We start from the raw sequence: 18,354 nt of genomic DNA on the forward strand, positions 1-18,354 counted from the left end.
TTTGAACTCACTGTATATAGACTTTTTGTTTTCTTTTGTATGTTTTGTTTATTCCATGTGTAACTCTGTGTTGTTGTATGTGTCGAATTGCTATGCTTTATCTTGGCCAGGTCGCAGTTGCAAATGAGAACTTGTTCTTAACTAGCCTACCTGGTTAAATAAAGGTGAAATAAATAAAATAAAAGTCATCCTACAATTGACCACATGGTGTCACTCTTACTCATCAAAGCTCATTAGCTTCAAGTAATGCGACAGTCTTAAGAAGGGGCTCCTCGTGCCTCTGTTCAATTCCAGTGGTCTACACAGTGACTCACAATTGAATACCTCCTGCTCCCGGTTATTGCAATTGTATCGTATAACGTCAATCTCTAAATATTTAGATCTCTTCCATTGGATCTGTTGGTGGTAAGAAACTAAAACTGGTCTATGTTACAATTAATAACAGTTATACATGTTTTCTGAGGAGGCTGTGATGTTATCACAAAACTGTTCAGAAATATATGATATTGACAGTGAATTAAGTTTTGATAGAAGTAGGACACTAGACATTTTCTGGATAGAAGCGTTGTTACACATTCATTGAGCACAACATGTCAACAAATGTATGTCTTTGGCTGTAGCTTTTCCTTTGCAGGCCTATAAATCACCGGGGAACAGGCCGTAACAGAGAGGTTTTATGACACAGAGACTTCCCTTCCATCCTGCAGGGGGTATGAAGCTAACACTGGTCATGTGTCAAAAGCCTTTTAACTGGTAGGGTCCCAAAGCAAGTATTATTACTTCATTGGGCACCATTCAGACGGCTCCTTTGTATTCAATGTGAGTCTTACCAATAAATCAGGGAAGGGAAAAACTGAAGGGAAACATAGCTTACAAACACTGTATTGTGTGTCACTTTTCTCACCCTCTAAAGCAAGGTGAGTTGAGAGAAACTGATGTTATTACAATTGAAATGCACATAGTTAACATTTTCTCTCATAAAACTGTTATGCATACAAACTCTGGAGTCTTTAAGCATCCTCAATTGACAATTCATCCTCAATTCATCCTTAATTGATCATGACATTGTAGGCTACTAGCAGAAAAATGGTATTCACTTTTAATTTAACATAAAATGGTCATCACTTTTAATTTAACATTACGTGATTATTTTGCTAATTAAAATCGAATCTTTCCCAAAAATGTGTTTATTACTTCGTAGGCTACAGTAAAGAAGAGACTGCCCATTGTAAAATATCGTGGAATGCAGATGATGACACACACGTACAGGCAAGGTGTTCAATAAGGATGAAAGAATACCTACGCAGTGAGTCACTTACGTGGGTTGTTGGAAAGTAACCTGCCTAATTTAAATATCACCTGCATGGACTTCCTGTAGAGACGTTAGATCCTAGGATACTTTTTTTGTTGTTCGAAATTAGGAATATTACCTGTACTTCTAACAACTGAGTCGGCGCCCTCGGAAGAATGAGCTGTATTATTCACCCAGACATGTAACGTATACGATTATATTAATCGTTTCTCGATACCCTAGGCTACTTTAGTCATAGCACGAGTTCACGACTGTGTTTGTTTTATTATTCCGGGAAAAGCCCTTCACAAGTTGTAGAAGACGAGTTTCGGTCTCGGCTATCTCTATGGTCTCGTACGTTCTATTCTCTCATGGAACATGACGGTGTTAAACTTTTTAAATGTATTCTCACACATTTAATACAGCCCACCATTAACATACGTGTATGAATATATAGCCTAGTCTAACACATTCCAACAAATGTAAAGGTAGTCTTAACATATCTCAGGCTGTGTTGAAGGTGAGAACGTAATGTGGTCAAGAAGTTTGTTTTTATAGTGCGGAATGATCAGCATTATTTTCCAGTGACGTGAGTAAAAAAGGTAATATGCCATAAAATGTATAGGAGGAGTGACACGTAATTGATTTACCACGCATGTGTGCAATGCAAATTCGAATGAAGGGGGAAGTTTGCTCGGTTGTTAACCTTGTCATCAGCTGTCAATGGGGACATTGGAATATTTGTTTTCTGACAAAGGAATAGGCCAACCCTCAACGATGGCCTCTTTTTTTTTTACAGTAACACAATAGCGCTAAAGCCTGTGTGTCAGGCATTAGAAGTTGGCACTTTCTGGTGAATGACTAGGTTTTGTTCTATACTACCAAGGCTATGTCACTGACAGTGAATATTGAAATTATAGAGTATTGCAATGGCACATCATTTGAATTAAGGCATATGAATAGAGAGGTAATAGGAGATTTGCTCATACAACCAGTATATGCTCAGCGGTCAGTTTATTAGGTACAGCCATCTAGTACCAGGTTGGCCCCCCCCTTTGCCTCCAGAACAGCCTGAATTCATCGGGCATGGAAACGTTACACAATTAGTGTCAAGGAAAACATACCCCACAACATTTCGCCACCAGCCTGTACTGTTGACAGCAGGCAGGATGGGGTCATGGACTCATGCTGCTTATGCCAAATCCTGGCTCTGCCATCAGCATGATGTAACAGGAACTGGGATTCGTCGGACCAGGCGATGTTTTTCCACTCCTCAGTTGTCCAGTGTTGGTGATCGCGTGCCCACTGGAGCCGCTTCTTCTTGTTTTTAGCTGATAGGAGTGGAACCTGTTGTGGTCGTCTGCTGCAATAGCACTTCCGTGACACGGACCAACAAGTTGTGCATTCTGAGATGCCGTTCTGCACACCACTGTTGTACTGCGCCGTTATTTACATGTTTGTGGCCCGCCAGCTTGCACGATTCTTGCTATTCTCCTTCGACCTCCCATCAACGAGCTATTTTCACCCACAGGACTGTCGCGGACTGGACGTTTTTTGTTTCACGCACCAGGAGGCCAGACGTTTCTGAAATACTGGAACAGGCATGCCTAGTACCGACGATCACACCACGCTCAAAGTCGCTTAGGTCACTAATTTTGCCCATTATAACGTTCAATCGAACAGTAACTGAATGACTCAATGCCTGTCTGCCTGCTTTATATAGCAAGCCATAGCCACGTGACTCACTGTCTGTAGGAACGAACCATTTATGTGAACAGGGTGTACCTAATAAACTGTGTATATTATATATTGCTTGGGATGTGCATGTCAAGTTCAGACAGTCCTATTTGATCTTGATGTGGTAGTGGCTATTGGCTAATGACTGTTTTATTGTTAGTTGTGAGCTCCTCTCCATGGGAAACTGTCATGTTCCTAAGAGCCTAAATCAAGAGGTTGTTTGTGTCAAATCATCCATCTTCACGTCTTTATAAAACCAGACGTAGGCTATAGGGGTAATTGGTTTGGAAGAGTTCCTTTTGAATAATAGATGATAATTCATGCTTTTCTTTTTCATTCACTCTATTGAATAGCAGACCTAAGGAGCTTTATGACCAAGGAGGCCATATCTCTATTCATGGATGGATATTCCTGGTCAGAAGTTGATGTCTTGTTTCTGGAACCCAGTGTGGTGTGTACTTTTCAGACAGTGGTCTGCTGGTGAACAGTGGGAGGATTACAGCCTGTAACTTTTTAGCCTGGATGGGGTTCTGTAGTGGAGACTGGCACCAATGGGTACCATGCTCAAGGCTTCAGGGTGGCTAGCAATCATACTGGTGTAGAAAGGGACTGGGTAAATTATGAAGCAATGTGAACTTTAGGCGGGCAAGTGTACAGGTCGTTCCCTGTATTTTCACTTTCAGTCAACCATAACGGAGAGTCAAATCAGTCAGGATTTCCGCACACCCTTTTTAGCTGATCTAATACGTCTCTCTTTTCTGTCTGCCTCATGGATTTACCTGCGTTCACTTTTACGAGGGTGTGCGGGAAATGTGACTCACCTCTGCTGTTGTGGAGACAATGGAAACATTGGTGAGGGGAGGTTATTGTCTGTCATAGCCACAGTGACTGAACAGCTGGCAGTCCTGTTTGACTTAAAAGCTCATCTGGATATGAGGGACTGTTCCAATGCATGGGAGGCTAATCTTAAATGTTGAGCCAAGACATTTTTCCTAGAAAGCTTTGAATGTCACATGATTACACATTGATGTTGAGGTATTCCCCCCCTCCCCCTTAAGGTCACCATGTCATCTTCAGAACACGCCTTATACCAGAACTACACATGAACAGTTCAGTACTTAACAACGCAACGTTGCCAATATTACAGTGTATAGCACTGCATACCACTACTGAAGACATATACCATTATGAATTTCATCCCAAGCAGTTTCCTCCCTAGTTATTTCCTCCAGGCATTAGAAACCATTGATTTAAAATATATGATTTAATGTCTTTTAATATGATATTTAACATTGATTGATATGATTTAAACATTGAAGCTCAATGGAACATTTTAAATGTGTTATACATGAGAACATGTCCTTTTAGGAGATGAGTACTGTAATTTCCGGACTATTGAGCACACCTGAATATAAGCCGCACCCACTGAATTTTTTTTAAATTATTATTTTGAACATAAATAAGCCGCACATGTCTATAAGCCGCAGGTGCCTACTGGTACATTGAAACAAAATAACTTTACACAGGCTTTAACGAAACACGGCTTGTAACAAAAATAAATAGGCTTGTAACAAAAATAAATAGGCTTTAACGAAGCACGGCTTGTAACAAAAATAAATAGGCTTTAATGAAACACGGCTTGTAACAAAAAATAAAAAATTAGCAGTAAACAGTAGCCTACCAAGAAAGTCATTGGTCACTATCTTCCTCCCCCTGTGCACTGAAACCACTGAAGTCATCTCCTTCGGTGTCGGAGTTGAATAGCCTCAGAATTGCTTCATCCGATATTGGATCGTTTTCATTGTCGCTCTCGTCACTGTTTGACCTTAACCCGTTCGGCAATTTTATTGGTCTAATGAAAGCTTCATGCCGCCAAAAAACTGAGCACGTCACAGAATGTGTTTTTTTGGAGAGAAAAAATGTGAAAGCGGGAAAAATCCATATATTAGCCGCGTCATTGTTTAAGCTGCGAGGTTCAAAGCGTGGGAAAAAAGTTGCGGCTTATAGTCCGGAATTTACGGTAGTTGAACAGACTTAATAAAGTTATCCTCTGAAAGAAGTACCTTCAGACTTAATAAAGTTATCCTCTGAAAGAAGTACCTTCAGACTTAATAAAGTTATCCTCTGAAAGAAGGTACTTCTGTTCAACTACTCATCTCCTAAAAGGACACTCATTCAGGGGCGGCAGGGTAGCCTAGTGGTTAGAGCGTTGGGCTAGTAACCGAAAGGTTGCAAGTTCGAATCCCCGAGCTGACAAGGTACAAATCTGTCGTTCTGCCCCTGAACAAGGCAGTTAACCCACTGTTCCTAGGCCGTCATTGAAAATAAGAATTTTCCTAGTGACTTGCCTAGTTAAATAAAGGTCAAATAAATAAAAGGGTCCCTGCCTGCCTGGTTCCTCAGCAGCCCATAGCCTCTAATAACCACCCATGCTACATCCTCAATGAAACTCAAATGACCCTTTCACTCCCTCTCTGTAAGCCACATTCTCTGTCCAGCTCTCTCCTATTAAACATTTATAGACTGTGTGCTTTTATGCTATGGCAAATATGCATACCAAAGATTAGGAGGAATTGTATTTAGGCTAATCTCTGTTTCGCCCAGGCAAGTCTAAACATGCATGTGTTGATAAGGAGGCATTCCGTCTACTCCAGTCAAGTGGTTGGCGTTTGTTTTGTTTTACACAGAATTCCAATTATGGGACACACTTGACTTCATCATCCATCTTCTGAAGTAATCTCGGGTCAGATTGAATATTTGTGTAGTCATTGAGTCTGGTTATGTGAACTCCCAAAGAAGTGGGGTAGAACCTTGGTTATGCTTCCTCTGCTTTGCCACAGGATCCATGACGCTTATCCATTACAAGACGAAGGATCACTTGAGTAACGAGAAAGGCGGTGAGAGAGGAGGCTGTGCTGCTTGACCTCCGTGTGTGTGTACACTACAGCCTTGGTGTAATTGCTCAGCCTTGGGTTTGGCCTCAGTGTTTTGCCTGCGCTAGTGCAACATCAGCAGTCTGCGTCCCCCCTCCCTCCACCTCTACATCCCCTCCCTCAGTCTAGTCATACCACTCCCCCTCAGTTTGCCACACAGCTGGTGCAGTGCTGGGCACACACACACAGAACCTCTGACTGTGTGCCGGGGATGTAGAGCTCTGGTTTCAGTCAGGCTGCAGGCAGCCAGCACAGCTGTTGGGTCTGAGTTTCTTGTTTGCATGCGGTGGCTGCCGACCGGCCGGGGCCCTTGGCAACGCTGATATCAGCTTCTCAGGTAGGTGCAACAAGCTAATGACGAACAAGCTACAGAATCAGTCTGCTCTTTTGCCTTGCTGACCTCTCGACGGGGGTCAGAGAGGAGTGCTGGGACTGGTGAGGGAATGCAGGGAAGCTGGTCTGTGTACATAATGCTGTTGGCTGGGTTTTTATCATGTGACAAAGGGGAACGAGGAAAGGTGGCACGTAAACAGCTCAGTGTTTGCGTCAGTATTGTTGGTTAGGTACTCCTATTCAGTGTACTTTAAGATATTCACACCACACTCGTATGCTTGCTTGTTTGTGCTGCAGTTCGCTGGTTATATGATACATTTGACAAGAGTGTTGATTGAGCTTACACATCGGCTCCTTTTCTTTGCACATGTGTAGAGTAAGTTGCTAAAAGCGAAGAATGCATTTCTAGTCAGTCTCGCCTAAAGACAGGGAATTAGTGGAGAGGTTAGAAGCCTCACAGAGGGATAGAGATCAGAGGGATAGAGATCACAGAGGGATAGAGACCTCAGCTGAGGGGGTTATTAGTGATGAGGATTGCATTTCTGCCCAGTTCATTCAGTTCTCATTCTCTCCTAGTGCCATGTCTTTGTTCCTTCCCATTAGCACGTTTTTTTACTTTTAGTCCTTTTTGCCCTTTCTCGCATCATTTCATGGGGGTTTACACCCCCCCCCCCCCCATTTTAATGACGCGCACAGTGACATGTAGCCGAAAGGAGAATTCCTTTAGTCCCTCAGGAAACTGGCTGAGAGGAAACAGCTGCTCCAGCCTGCATATTGTTGCCGCTCTGTGGATTTGTCATTTCCTGTTGAGCCAGTCAATATGAGTAGGAAAAGTCCCAACTCTAACGGCAGACCTCTTTTTGTGCTTCCATCAACAGAAATCTAGGATGAAGATGTGAGGAGATGACACGCGGTGGATCAGGGTTTCAACCTCACCGTCACTTTGGGATATTTGCCCCCCCTTATGAAATAAACAAAGCATATCCTTTCAGGGAGACGAGAGCACAGAGGAAGTAGGACAGTGGAACGTTGGAAGTTGGACTTGCTAGCTAGGTACTCCAGCCTGTGGCCATGACGGAGCCTATGGTCCCCAGCAGCAGTGCTGGCCTAACATGGGCAAAGATGTGCAAGGAGTGTGGCCAGCAGCACGAGGGAGGCCAGGAGAACCACCTGTATGAGTACCAGGATGAGGTAGATGACGAGCTCGTGTGCCACATCTGTCTGCAGCCCCTGCTGCATCCCATGGACACGCCGTGCGGACACACCTACTGCTTCCAGTGCCTCAGCAGCTTCCTGAAGGAGCAGGACTTCTGTCCCGTGGACCGCCAGCAGCTGCAGCTGCACCATTGCCGGCCCTCCAGCCTGCTGGTCAAGAACCTGCTGGACAAGCTGACCGTGCTCTGCCCACACCAAGCTGAGTGCCAGCAGCAGATGCAGCGCTGCGAGCTGCAGCCCCACTTGCACAACAGGTGAATAGGGTTATGGCTGGGGCACCGCGGAGGGGTGATGACGCGCATGGGCCGGGGAAGAGGGAGTTTGAGATGGGGAAAAGTATTTAGTTAAGAGTTGAGCTTAAACTGTCTGCTTTGCAACCAGAGTAAGTAAGCCAAAATAGTACCTGTCTGTTTACTGTAGTTTATATTTGGCTGGTCTATTTATTTTCCTATGCCTGAATTTAGGAATGAATTTTGAGTTAATGGGTCAAATGTTAACTTAACATGGATTCACATAACATAAGTCAATCAGGTTTAGAGTCTCCCATGAAAAAGCTTTTATTACATAGTTCCTGGACTCAAAGGAGAGGTTCAGTCTCACATGTCATATCCCCGAGATCTTTGTAATTTGTGGATTAGCCTTCCCTTTCCTCACTTGGCCGGTGTGGTGCTTATCGTCTTAGTGGTTAGCGAGCAGCTATGACACAGTCAGTAGTGGGTAAAGGTTATGTTATGATAGCTGGCCATCCTGCAGCCATCCGTGCAAACAGACAGGAGGCAAAGTTCAGACAGCAGGACCAGCAGCAGTAGCTCTCTCTCTGACTTAATCACACCCGACCTGTCCCCCCCCCCCCCCCCCAGATTCCCTGCAATGCAGTAAAAAAGGCTCCTCATCTGCATAGCTCTTCTCTTCTCATAGTCTCGCTCTCTCTGACTCCCTCAACAGTCACTAAATCTATTCATTCCCATTTCCCACACCTCTAGCTTTTTAGAATTGTCCTCCTCACTGAAACAAATGAATGAACATTGATCGTACTCCCTTTTTTGCTGGTCACACAATCTAAAGAAATGTCGAAGGTGTGTACTCACTCAGGATATTTTAGGTTACCTTCACGGACCGTTTTGGATGAACGTCATGAGGTTTAATTAAAAGGAGGATTGTTGAATGTTGACTTAACTCTCACTCTTTTCCTCTCTCCTTCTTTCTCCCTCTCTAAGATGTCCTGTTTTCAGAAGGCTGAGGGAGGAGGCGGAGAGGAGGAAGAGACCCCCCTGGAATGAGCTAAAGGGGAACAGGGGGGAGGGGGAGTCAGGTGCCGATACCAAACATACCCCTACGATGACCCGTACCGCCACCCGGGACATCCAGCCCGAGCCTGGCCTCATCAACCCTGCCTTCGAAGAGAGCGAGGACGGTAAGATGTCACACGTCACTCACTTCCTGATTTGCCCACAACACAAACCAGATAGACGTCACACTAACGTCACTATGTCTGAAGTCTGATTATTGTTGTATGATAATGATAGTCTGTCAGTCTAAGTGAATAGCAGTGAGCTCCCACTGGAAAAAAAATAGGATACTTTCGAAGAATGGACAAATCTATATCCGTGTCAATCGGGGCAACGAAGGTGTAAGGATTTTATGAACGCACCCGGGGAGAGGAAGGGAGAGGAAACAGTCTGTCAGCTGTGTTGACTTTAGGGAAAACCCAAAGCCCCTTTGATGTGGCCATCCCTGACAAGAGAGTCGTCAGACCTGGATAAGACGAGTGCTGATCATTTAGCTGGGGGCTTAGGATTTCAGACACTCCGGCCAAATCCTCCAGAACGTGTATCAACCAGAGGAGGCTGGTGGGAGGAGCTATAGGAGGACGGGCTCATTGTAATGGCTGGAATGGAATCAATGGAACGGTATCAAACATATGGAAACTACCACCAGTCCCATGTATTCCATTCCAGCCATTACAATGAGCCTGTCCTCCTATCGCTCCTCCCACCTAACCTCTGTCTGGTCTAGACTTAGAACCCCTCCAGGGAATTTGTAATGGAATACTGTAGAACAAAGTCCATCAAACCAAAGTAACCTGGCAACACTGGCGATCATTATCGCAGAAATTATTACCTCATCGTGAGTGATTCTTGGGGAATAGGTTGCCACTTGCCCTACTTGATTCAGAACCCCAGGGGTGTGTGTTGGCATTGCACACACAATAAAAGGCAATCATGGACCATTGATATGTGTTTGAGCATATATGAATCTCGGTGAGTGTGTGTGCCCGTGCATGCGTTTGTCTGGTTGTTTGTCTCTGTTTATGTGAACGTGTACCTCCAAAATCATCATGCCCTTGTCTGCCTCCACAGAGACCTCCATGCGGTCCAGCCTGGTGGCCGAGGCCAACGTGGTAGAGATGATTCGGGAGGAGCAGGAGTTGGGCCTGCGTATAGTGGGTGGAAAGGACACGCCCCTGGGGAACATAGTCATCCAGGAGATCATCCGTGACTCACTGGCGGCCCGCGACGGCAGGCTGGCCCCAGGGGACCACATTCTGGAGGTGAGACAGGTTCCTCACTGTAAATAATAGAGGGATAGGTTACAGGCCGCTCCCCTCCTTCCCATCATCTTATGTAGCTTTAGTGCCGTAGCCGTATACTTTGAAATGCCCACCTTGACGATGGTAATGGCTGCACTTTTTGTAGATGGCGCTTTATAAGAAGCTTTGACCTATTATTCCACACAAACACCCTATTCCCTTGGGTTCCCATGATCCTCAGTAAATGGGGGGGAATTTGTTGGTGGGGAAGTAGATATTCAGAATGAACGGGTCTCTGGATTCATGGTAACATGTGTGACAGAGATCTGTTCTCCAAGCAGGCCCATGAAATAGGGTTTTGAAACGCTCACTGTTGAGCTATTGCCGTTTCAGGCCGAGCCCCATCTTCTGGAAGGCCAAAGTTCACCTGCTTGCAGACAGGCTCTGTCTGGATTTCTTCAATGTTTTATTTTTCTTGGTCAGAAAGGGCTGATTATGACACATAGTCTAGTGATATTATGGCTATGGTCCTGGTTGTAAATGGGCCAAAAGGCTAAGGAAGATTACGTGCTAGTGGTGAGGGTGTCTCAACACACAAGACCACTCGCTTGATGGTCTGCGTGCTCCGTGTTGCTTGTCCTATGTTGCTCTGCATGTGCTAATTGTCTGTCTGTATTGTAATTGTTTTGCCCAGAGACTTTTACTGAAACTTTGATTTAATGTGCACTGTCCCTGTAAAAATCGAAATAAACTCAAATCTGGTTTCCACCCAGAGGGTAAAACTAGGGTACAGAGATGGTATATCTTTTGAAGGGGGTTTCACAAAGATACAGCTTCCTTTCTTCCCAGAAGCCTGCTCCCTCTCTCCTCCTCGGATTTCTCCTCCCCCCGGCTGTCTGGCAAGGGTACATGACAATGCCTGAGCCCATCTCTTCCTCTGGGCTGACCAATCACAAATTTAGACTGAAAACACTCATCTCACCCCTACTAGCTGCCTTGGTAGCAGTAATATAACCGCTGACTTTTTGGGGTCCTTTGTGGACAGCTATTGGCTGTAAAGAGAGATGTGTGACAGAGCGGAGATTGCGTTCTTCATTTGTTGAAATTGAATCCCTCGCTTCCCCCTGAGTCAATGTATTGATTTTTTTAAGAAGGGCTTCTCTCGGATGAGGTTTGTGTAGCTGGAATTGGTCCAATAATTTTGTACACCTACTCACCCAAAGGTAGATGCAATGCCTCGAGCAACATGAGTCGAGGTACCTGTGGATTTTGGCTGTACAGATGGAGGCACAGCTCTTAGTATTTTTAAAGTGGTATGTCTACCTCTATTGATTTTCTGATTGCTAAAAACGGTGATGTCAATAGTTTTGAATGACATGAGGGCAACCTGAAACATCAATGTTTTTCATCATACAATCAATACCAGTTTAAAAGGAACTAGTTACACCTCTATCCTATGACGTATTGATCAAGATAGAATTATGTAGAACAGCAGGAAGCATTTTAATTTGGCTCTCCATCAGCGCAGGGACCAGTCACTTCGCACAGCTGTCGATACTCTATGTATATTTAGTCTACCTGCAGTGTTCCAGAGGGATGCTGTATCAGTGGCCGTGTTGCTGACCGTGTGGTGTTTCTAGGTGAATGACGTCAGCCTGGCGTCTATCCCACACGGCCGGGCCATCTCCGTGCTGGGGCGGCCCTGCCCTCTGCTCAGACTCATCGTCATGCAGGAGAAGGGCTTCAACCCCCGTCACCCGCAACGCCCTGGCCTCGAGCACCACACTCCCCCTTCCACCATCATGGCCGCCGCCTCCCCTCCCTCTCACAGTCCCCATGGCACCACCCACAACCAGGGTACGGTGATCCAGGTGACGCTGGTGAAGAGGGATCGCTCGGCGCCGCTGGGCATCAAGCTGATCCGCAAGTCGGACGAGACGGGGGTCTTCATTCTGGACCTGCTGGCGGGGGGGCTGGCGGCCAAGGATGGGAAACTATGCAACAATGACAAGGTGCTGGCCATCAACGGGCAAGACCTGAGACACGGCACCCCAGAGAACGCAGCACAGATCATACAGGTAGGTCTTCTGTAGTAGACAGGTTACATCACATCCATTTCATGGAGACCAAAGCACGAGACATTATGGAAATAGGATTTATTATAATCTCTTACGGAAACATTGACGTTCATGTTAGCAGAGGTTCCCATGATATATTTGCTGGCTGTGTAATGATTGTGAGGCCTGAACTGTGTGTGTGTGTATAATGCGTGTGTCTACAGGCCAGTGAGGTGCGGGTGAACTTTGTGGTGATGAGGCAGCCGGAGCCCCAGGAGGAGGGGGGCAGTGGGGGAGAGGGGCAGGGCCGAGTGGCTAGGAGGGCTCCAGAACCCCAGTACTTCAGACGCCCCTCCACCTACATGAAGGTAAACAATCTCCTCCCCGGATGTTTAGAACTTACAAATCACTGTACTACAAACTGCTGTATGTTGGTGTGTGCACACATGATCCTAAAAGCTTCTCATGTTTACATAATGTAATCAAGGCACCACGGTCGATCAGTCACACCCCAGCCCTCTGTCACCAGTCCAGGCTACCTAGCACGTCCACAGAAGCCCACAGGGGCCTTGGGAGCAGACCGACACCTGTGTCCCTGGTCCGGGGATAAAAGCCCTTCTCTGGGGCCTGCTCACTCCTGATCAAAAGGTCCAGAGTGCTGCCTCACCATGTTCTATTTGTTTGTTGCTTTGGGTGGCAGAGGATCAAAGCTGGTGATGGTTAGCTTTCACCTGCAGAGCCCAGGCTTTGAGTGTTGCTGGGTGTGAAGGGTTCCCTGCTGGAGGGAGGAAGAGGGAGGGCTCTCCTCCTCCCCCACCCCCTCCTCCCCTCCCCAACCCCCTCTGATGGTTAACAGACTCCAGAGAGAGAACAACAAGGACGCTGGCAGGAGCTGTGGATGTCGACACGTGCACTCGGGAGCCGAGTGTCGATCCTTGCACATTACCTCTGGGTTTGAGTCCGCAGCTGCATCTGACATGTTGCTGCTTACATTGGTTTGGACAAGCGGTTTGACAAGGAATCAATTAAGTCAAAAGATCCTTCTCAGTTGTAGGAAATGGAGAGGGGCAGATGATGAGCAGCACACCCCAGAAGGAATGCCGAGTCAGGCATATTGTGCTACTTTTCTTTGATGCCAGTCTTTTCTATGATGACCAGAAATAATTCTTATGAAGTCGTTTTGATCTTCAGAACAAGAAGCACATCTAAATAGCCTACTGCATGCTCCTCGTCAATGTAAAGCAAATGAAGGGTTCTTCCTGGTGTTTCCCAGGATCCACCAGGGGGCTTCTCCAGCCAGGAGAAGATGGTGAGTCTGAAGAAGGAGCCAAGACTCTCCCTGGGCATCACCATCGCTGGGGGGAGGGACTGCCGCAGCCGCCTGCCCGTCTACATCACCAGTGTCCAGCCTGTCGGCTGCCTGCACCGAGACGGCACTATCAAAAAAGGTACACTTGGGATATACAGTGCATTCGGAAAGTATTCAAACCCCTTGACTTGTTTCTCATCAATCTACACACAATACCCAATAATGACAAAGAGAAAACAGGTTTTAGAAATGTTTGTAAATGTATTAAAAATAAAAAAAACAGCAGAACCTAATTTACAAAAGCATTATGACCCTTTGCTATGAGACTTGAAATTGAGCTCAGGTGCATCGGCAGCAGGTGATTAGAGCGTTGGGCCAGTAACCCAGGTTGCTGGATCGAATCCCCAAGCTGACAAGGTAAAAATCTGTCGTTCTTCCCCTGAGCAAGGCAGTTAACCCACTGTTCCCTGGGCGCCGAAGACGTGGATGTTGATTAAGGCAGCCCCCCGCACCTCTCTGATTCAGAGGGGTTGGGTTAAATGCGGGGAGACACATTTCAGTTGAATACATTCAGTTGGACAACTGACTAGGTATCTCCCTTTCCCTTTCTTGTTTCCATTGATCATCCTTGAGAGTTTCTACAACTTCATTCACCTGTGGTAAATTCAATTGATTGGACATGATTTGGAAAGGCAAACACCTGTCTATATAAGGTCCCACAGTTGACAGTACATGTCAGACCAAACACCAAGCCATGGGGTCGAAGGAATTGTCCGTGGAGCTCAGAGACAGGATTATGTCGGCACAGATCTGGGGAAGGGTACCAAAACATTTCTGCAGCATTTAAGGTCCCCATGAACACAGTGGCCTCCATCATTCTTAAATGGAAGAAGTTTGGAACCACCAGGACTCGTAGAGCTGGCCGCTCGGCCAAACTGAGCAATCGAGGGAGAAGGGTCTTGGTCAGGGAAGTGACCAAGAACCCAATGGTCACTCTGACAGACCTCCAGAGTTCCTCTGTGGAGATGGGATAACCATCTCTGCAGCACTCCAACAATCAGACCTTTTTATGGTAGAGTGGCCAAACGGAAGCCACTCCTCAGTAAAAGGCACATGACAGCCCGCTTGGAGTTTGCCAAAAGAAACCTAAAGGACTCTCAGACCATGAGAAGCAAGATTCTCTAGTCTGATGAAACCAAGATTGAACTCTTGGCCTGAATGCCAAGCGTCACGTTTGGAGGAAACCTGGCACCATCCCTACGGTGAAGCATGGTGGTGGCAGCATCATGCTGTGGGGATGTTTTTCAGCAGCAGGACTGGGAGACTAGTCAGGATCGAGGGAAAGATAAACAGAGCGAAGTACAGAGATCCTTAATGAAGTCCTGAGCACTCTGGAGCAGGTTATCAGACTGGGGCAAAGGTTCACCTTGCAACAGGACAACGACCCTAAGCACACAGCCAAGACAACGCTGGAATGGCTTCGGGACAAGTCTATGAATGTCATTGAGTGGCCCAGCTCGAGTCCGGACTCTCTTTAGTACTGACTAAAGGGTCTGAATACTTATGTAAATGTGATATTTCAGTTTATTTTTTACTTTTTATACATTTGCAAAAATGTCTAAAAACCTGTTTTTGCTTTGTCATTATGGGGTATTGTGTATAGTTTGATGAGGAAAAAAATACAATTTAATCCATTTTAAACTAAGACTAATGTAAAAATGTGGAAAAAGTCAAGGGGTCTGAATACTTTCTGAATGCACTGTATGCTTTCATATAACCACCAAACCAGTGACCATTATCAGTCATGGTTTTGATAGGACATGACCGTTTTCATTCCATACATTGACCCCATGTAGCATGGCTAATGTTCAGATTTAAATGCTTAAGGGGATAATTCTGTTAGTGAAGGGGTAGACAATATGCATACCTCTTGCACGCTTAACGGGAAAACCTTTTGATGTAAGGCCAGCTTTGCATGCAGAGGCTACATTTTCTTGACATGGTTCTGATTTCTGTCGCCCAGGGGATGTCTTGCTGAGCATCAATGGCGTGGATCTGACCCAGCTGACTTACAATGAGGCGGTGTCGGTGCTGAAGGCCCAGACGGCTCAGGCCCAGGTGGTCCTCAGGGTCATCCAGACCATCTCAGAAGACCCAGGAGATGAGGGGGAGGCCGCCAAGGAGGCAATGGAGTCTGTGGAAAATCCAAGGGAGGATGACACCGACTGGGCCCAGTTGTGGACCCGCTGGCTGGGGCTTCCCAGGTAAGCACACACACTAACCATTGGTTGGCAAATAACTTAACTCAAGTTTGCATGACCTCAAGTTTGCATTTCTTCAAATCCAATGTGTCATGAGTAAAGCTTGTACTCAACACTTCAGTAGTTGGACAATACTAGCAGGCAATATTAGTCTGAACAGTGTGATAATGCTTGGACAGTCTGTTGCATCGGAAAAGTACCCTATCACTTGTTTCAGGTGGCCATTTAAAACACGGAGGTCTTCATTTTGGGCTTATGAAATCACACGGACACTTTTTTTTTTTGAGCGTCACTTTCTCTCCTCCTTAGTCACATGCACTGGTGCCGTGACATCGTGTTGCTGAAGACCAATCAGGAGAGCTGGGGCTTCAGCATTGTGGGCGGCTTCGAGGAGAACCACGGACAGCAGCCGTTCTTCATCAAGACCATCGTGCCTGGTACACCCGCCCACCTCGACGGACGCCTCAAGTGAGTTGCTTCACACGGCCAGTGCTAGTTTCTTATAATAAACCTCAGTGAGAAAACGCATGTCGTTACTATCTGGGTGGGTGAAGGAGTGTAGGAGCAGTGAGAAGGGAGTTATGTTTTGGTAAGCCTGCCCTGTTCTTTGATAAGGCATGTACTCCCTTTCGTGCAGGCTTGCCTCCCCAAGGACAGGATTGAACAGAAATACCTGGTTTCACCATTTTTAATTCAACTGAGAGCAGAGATGGAGCCAGCCTGGTATCCAGTGCTCGCTCATTTAGATGTGATTCTCCTGTAGAAGTCCATCATATTTAGACCTTAATGCACAGCTGTTAGGAGACTGATTATGGTGGCGGGTAGGTCATTGTTTTGCATTTATTGTGCCCATCTCTGTGCCCCATGTTTACTGACTGTCCCTCTGTGTTGTCTCTAGGTGTGGTGATGAGATTGTGGCTGTGAACGGAGCCACCACGGTGGGCATGAACAACTCGTCCCTCATCCCCATGCTCAAGCTGCAGAAGAATAAAGTCACACTGACTGTGGTGTCCTGGCCGGGGAGCCTGGTGTAGACACGCATGCGTACGCACACGAAGATACACACACACACACACACACCGCACCCCCAGCCTTCCTCAGCTCCTGTCTCCACTGAGCCGCTTGTCTCTGCACACACCACCCTAGAATCTCATTGGTGACATTCTTGGAAGATGGTTACTTCTCTGATTAATTGTTAATTTCACTAGGTAATCTCTTCTGATGTTGATTGTAATCTAGTTGAATTTGCACATTGCCCTAGCTGACTAGTGTGACTGAATTTCACTTTTTAGTTGTTTCATTGCACTGGTTGTTGTTTTTGTTGTTGTTACTCAAAAGGGCAGTTGATTTTCTGGCTGAACAAATCGGGCTTATCAGGGTGAAGGATGAATTGACCATCAAAAATTGGAATCCTTAATGGTGGAAACAGCCACATCTGTTTATATATATATATATATATATATATAAACAGATCACTCACTCACTGGCCAGTTTATTAGGTACACCCCGTTCACAAATTGATCCCTCCTACAGACAGTGAGTCATGTAGCTGGGGTTTGCTATATAAAGCAGGCAAACAGGCTTTGAGGCATTCAGTTACTGTTTGATTGAGTGCTAGAATGGGCAAAAATAGTGATATTTGAGCGTGGTATGATCGTTGGTGCCAGGCATGTCAGATCCAGTATCGCAGAAATGGCCGCCCTTCTTGGCTTTCACGCACGACAATGTCTAGGGTTTACCAAGAATGGTGCGACAAACAAAAGACATCCAATCAGCAGCAGTCTTGTGGGAGAAAACAGCTCGTTGATGAGGGGTCGAAGGATAGTGGCAAGAATCGTGCAAGCTAACAGGCGGGCCACAAACAGACACAAATAATGGCGCAGAACAGCATCTCGGAATGCACAACTCGTCTATCCACAGACTCCAACATAACAGTGAGTTCAGTTTACTTGAGTGGCCTGCGCAGTCCCCAGACCTCAACCCAATAGATCATCTTTGGGATGAGATGGAACGGCCTGTTCGCAGCATGCATGTACCGCCGTCCAATCTGCAGCAACTGCATGATGCCATCGCGTCAGCATGTACCAACATCCCTGTGGAATTTTTCCAACACCTTGTAGAATACCCAAATAATTCAGGCTGTTCTGGAGGCAAAGGGGGGTCCGACCTGGTACTTGATGGGTGTACCTAATATACAATCAGAGGTCGGTTTATCTGCGATATTACAACAAAGAAGTTTCTGAAAACAACCAACACTTTTTTTTTCCCCCCCTCATTACACGCTCGATAAAATCGCACAATATGTATGTACTGCAATATTTTTTTACATGCTGTGCAACGTGCCTCAGTTTGGCAACAAAAACAATAACAGCGGTGGTAGGGTGGCCAGTGGCACTGTTTCCCCCCTACTGCAGATTCCATCTTTAAGTGTAAACTGGAAGGAGCTTTACTGTTTTGGAATTATTGTTTTTACCCTGTCTTGAATGATTTAAACATTTTGTTTTTAGCAGATTTTGCTTACCTGTTCACAATACCCATTTGTTCCCCCCCATTTGTTAATGGTGATTTGAATTATTCAATGCTGGGATATATTTGTAGATTTCAAATTCCATGGGGGGAAAATGGCATATTTTAGGCTATGAAACATATCCTCATAATTCCACAGTTAATTAAGATATATTTAATATA

General features: G+C 45.8%; 1 protein-coding gene across 4 annotated transcripts; it reads left to right on the forward strand.

Annotated features, from left to right (window-relative positions):
- Window positions 1–833: 833 nt before the first annotated feature.
- Window positions 834–17,070, forward strand: lnx2b (ligand of numb-protein X 2b). Of its 4 annotated transcripts, XM_029730183.1 has the most exons (11): window positions 834–917; window positions 1,202–1,306; window positions 7,173–7,763; window positions 8,727–8,923; window positions 9,870–10,060; window positions 11,680–12,117; window positions 12,321–12,464; window positions 13,370–13,544; window positions 15,429–15,669; window positions 15,976–16,134; window positions 16,565–17,070. In XM_029730183.1, the coding sequence occupies exons 3-11, from the start codon at window positions 7,366–7,368 to the stop codon at window positions 16,698–16,700; spliced, it is 2,079 nt and encodes a 692-aa protein (XP_029586043.1). In that variant the 5' UTR covers window positions 834–917; window positions 1,202–1,306; window positions 7,173–7,365; the 3' UTR covers window positions 16,701–17,070. The 4 variants fall into 4 exon arrangements, with proteins under 4 accessions (XP_029586043.1, XP_029586027.1, XP_029586054.1 ...); XM_029730167.1 differs by lacking the exons at window positions 834–917; window positions 1,202–1,306 and adding an exon at window positions 1,323–1,493; XM_029730194.1 differs by lacking the exons at window positions 834–917; window positions 1,202–1,306 and adding an exon at window positions 1,520–1,893.
- Window positions 17,071–18,354: the final 1,284 nt, after the last annotated feature.

This window comes from Salmo trutta, chromosome 3 (genome assembly GCF_901001165.1).
Source record: "Salmo trutta chromosome 3, fSalTru1.1, whole genome shotgun sequence".
Classification (NCBI taxonomy): Eukaryota; Metazoa; Chordata; class Actinopteri; order Salmoniformes; family Salmonidae; genus Salmo; species Salmo trutta.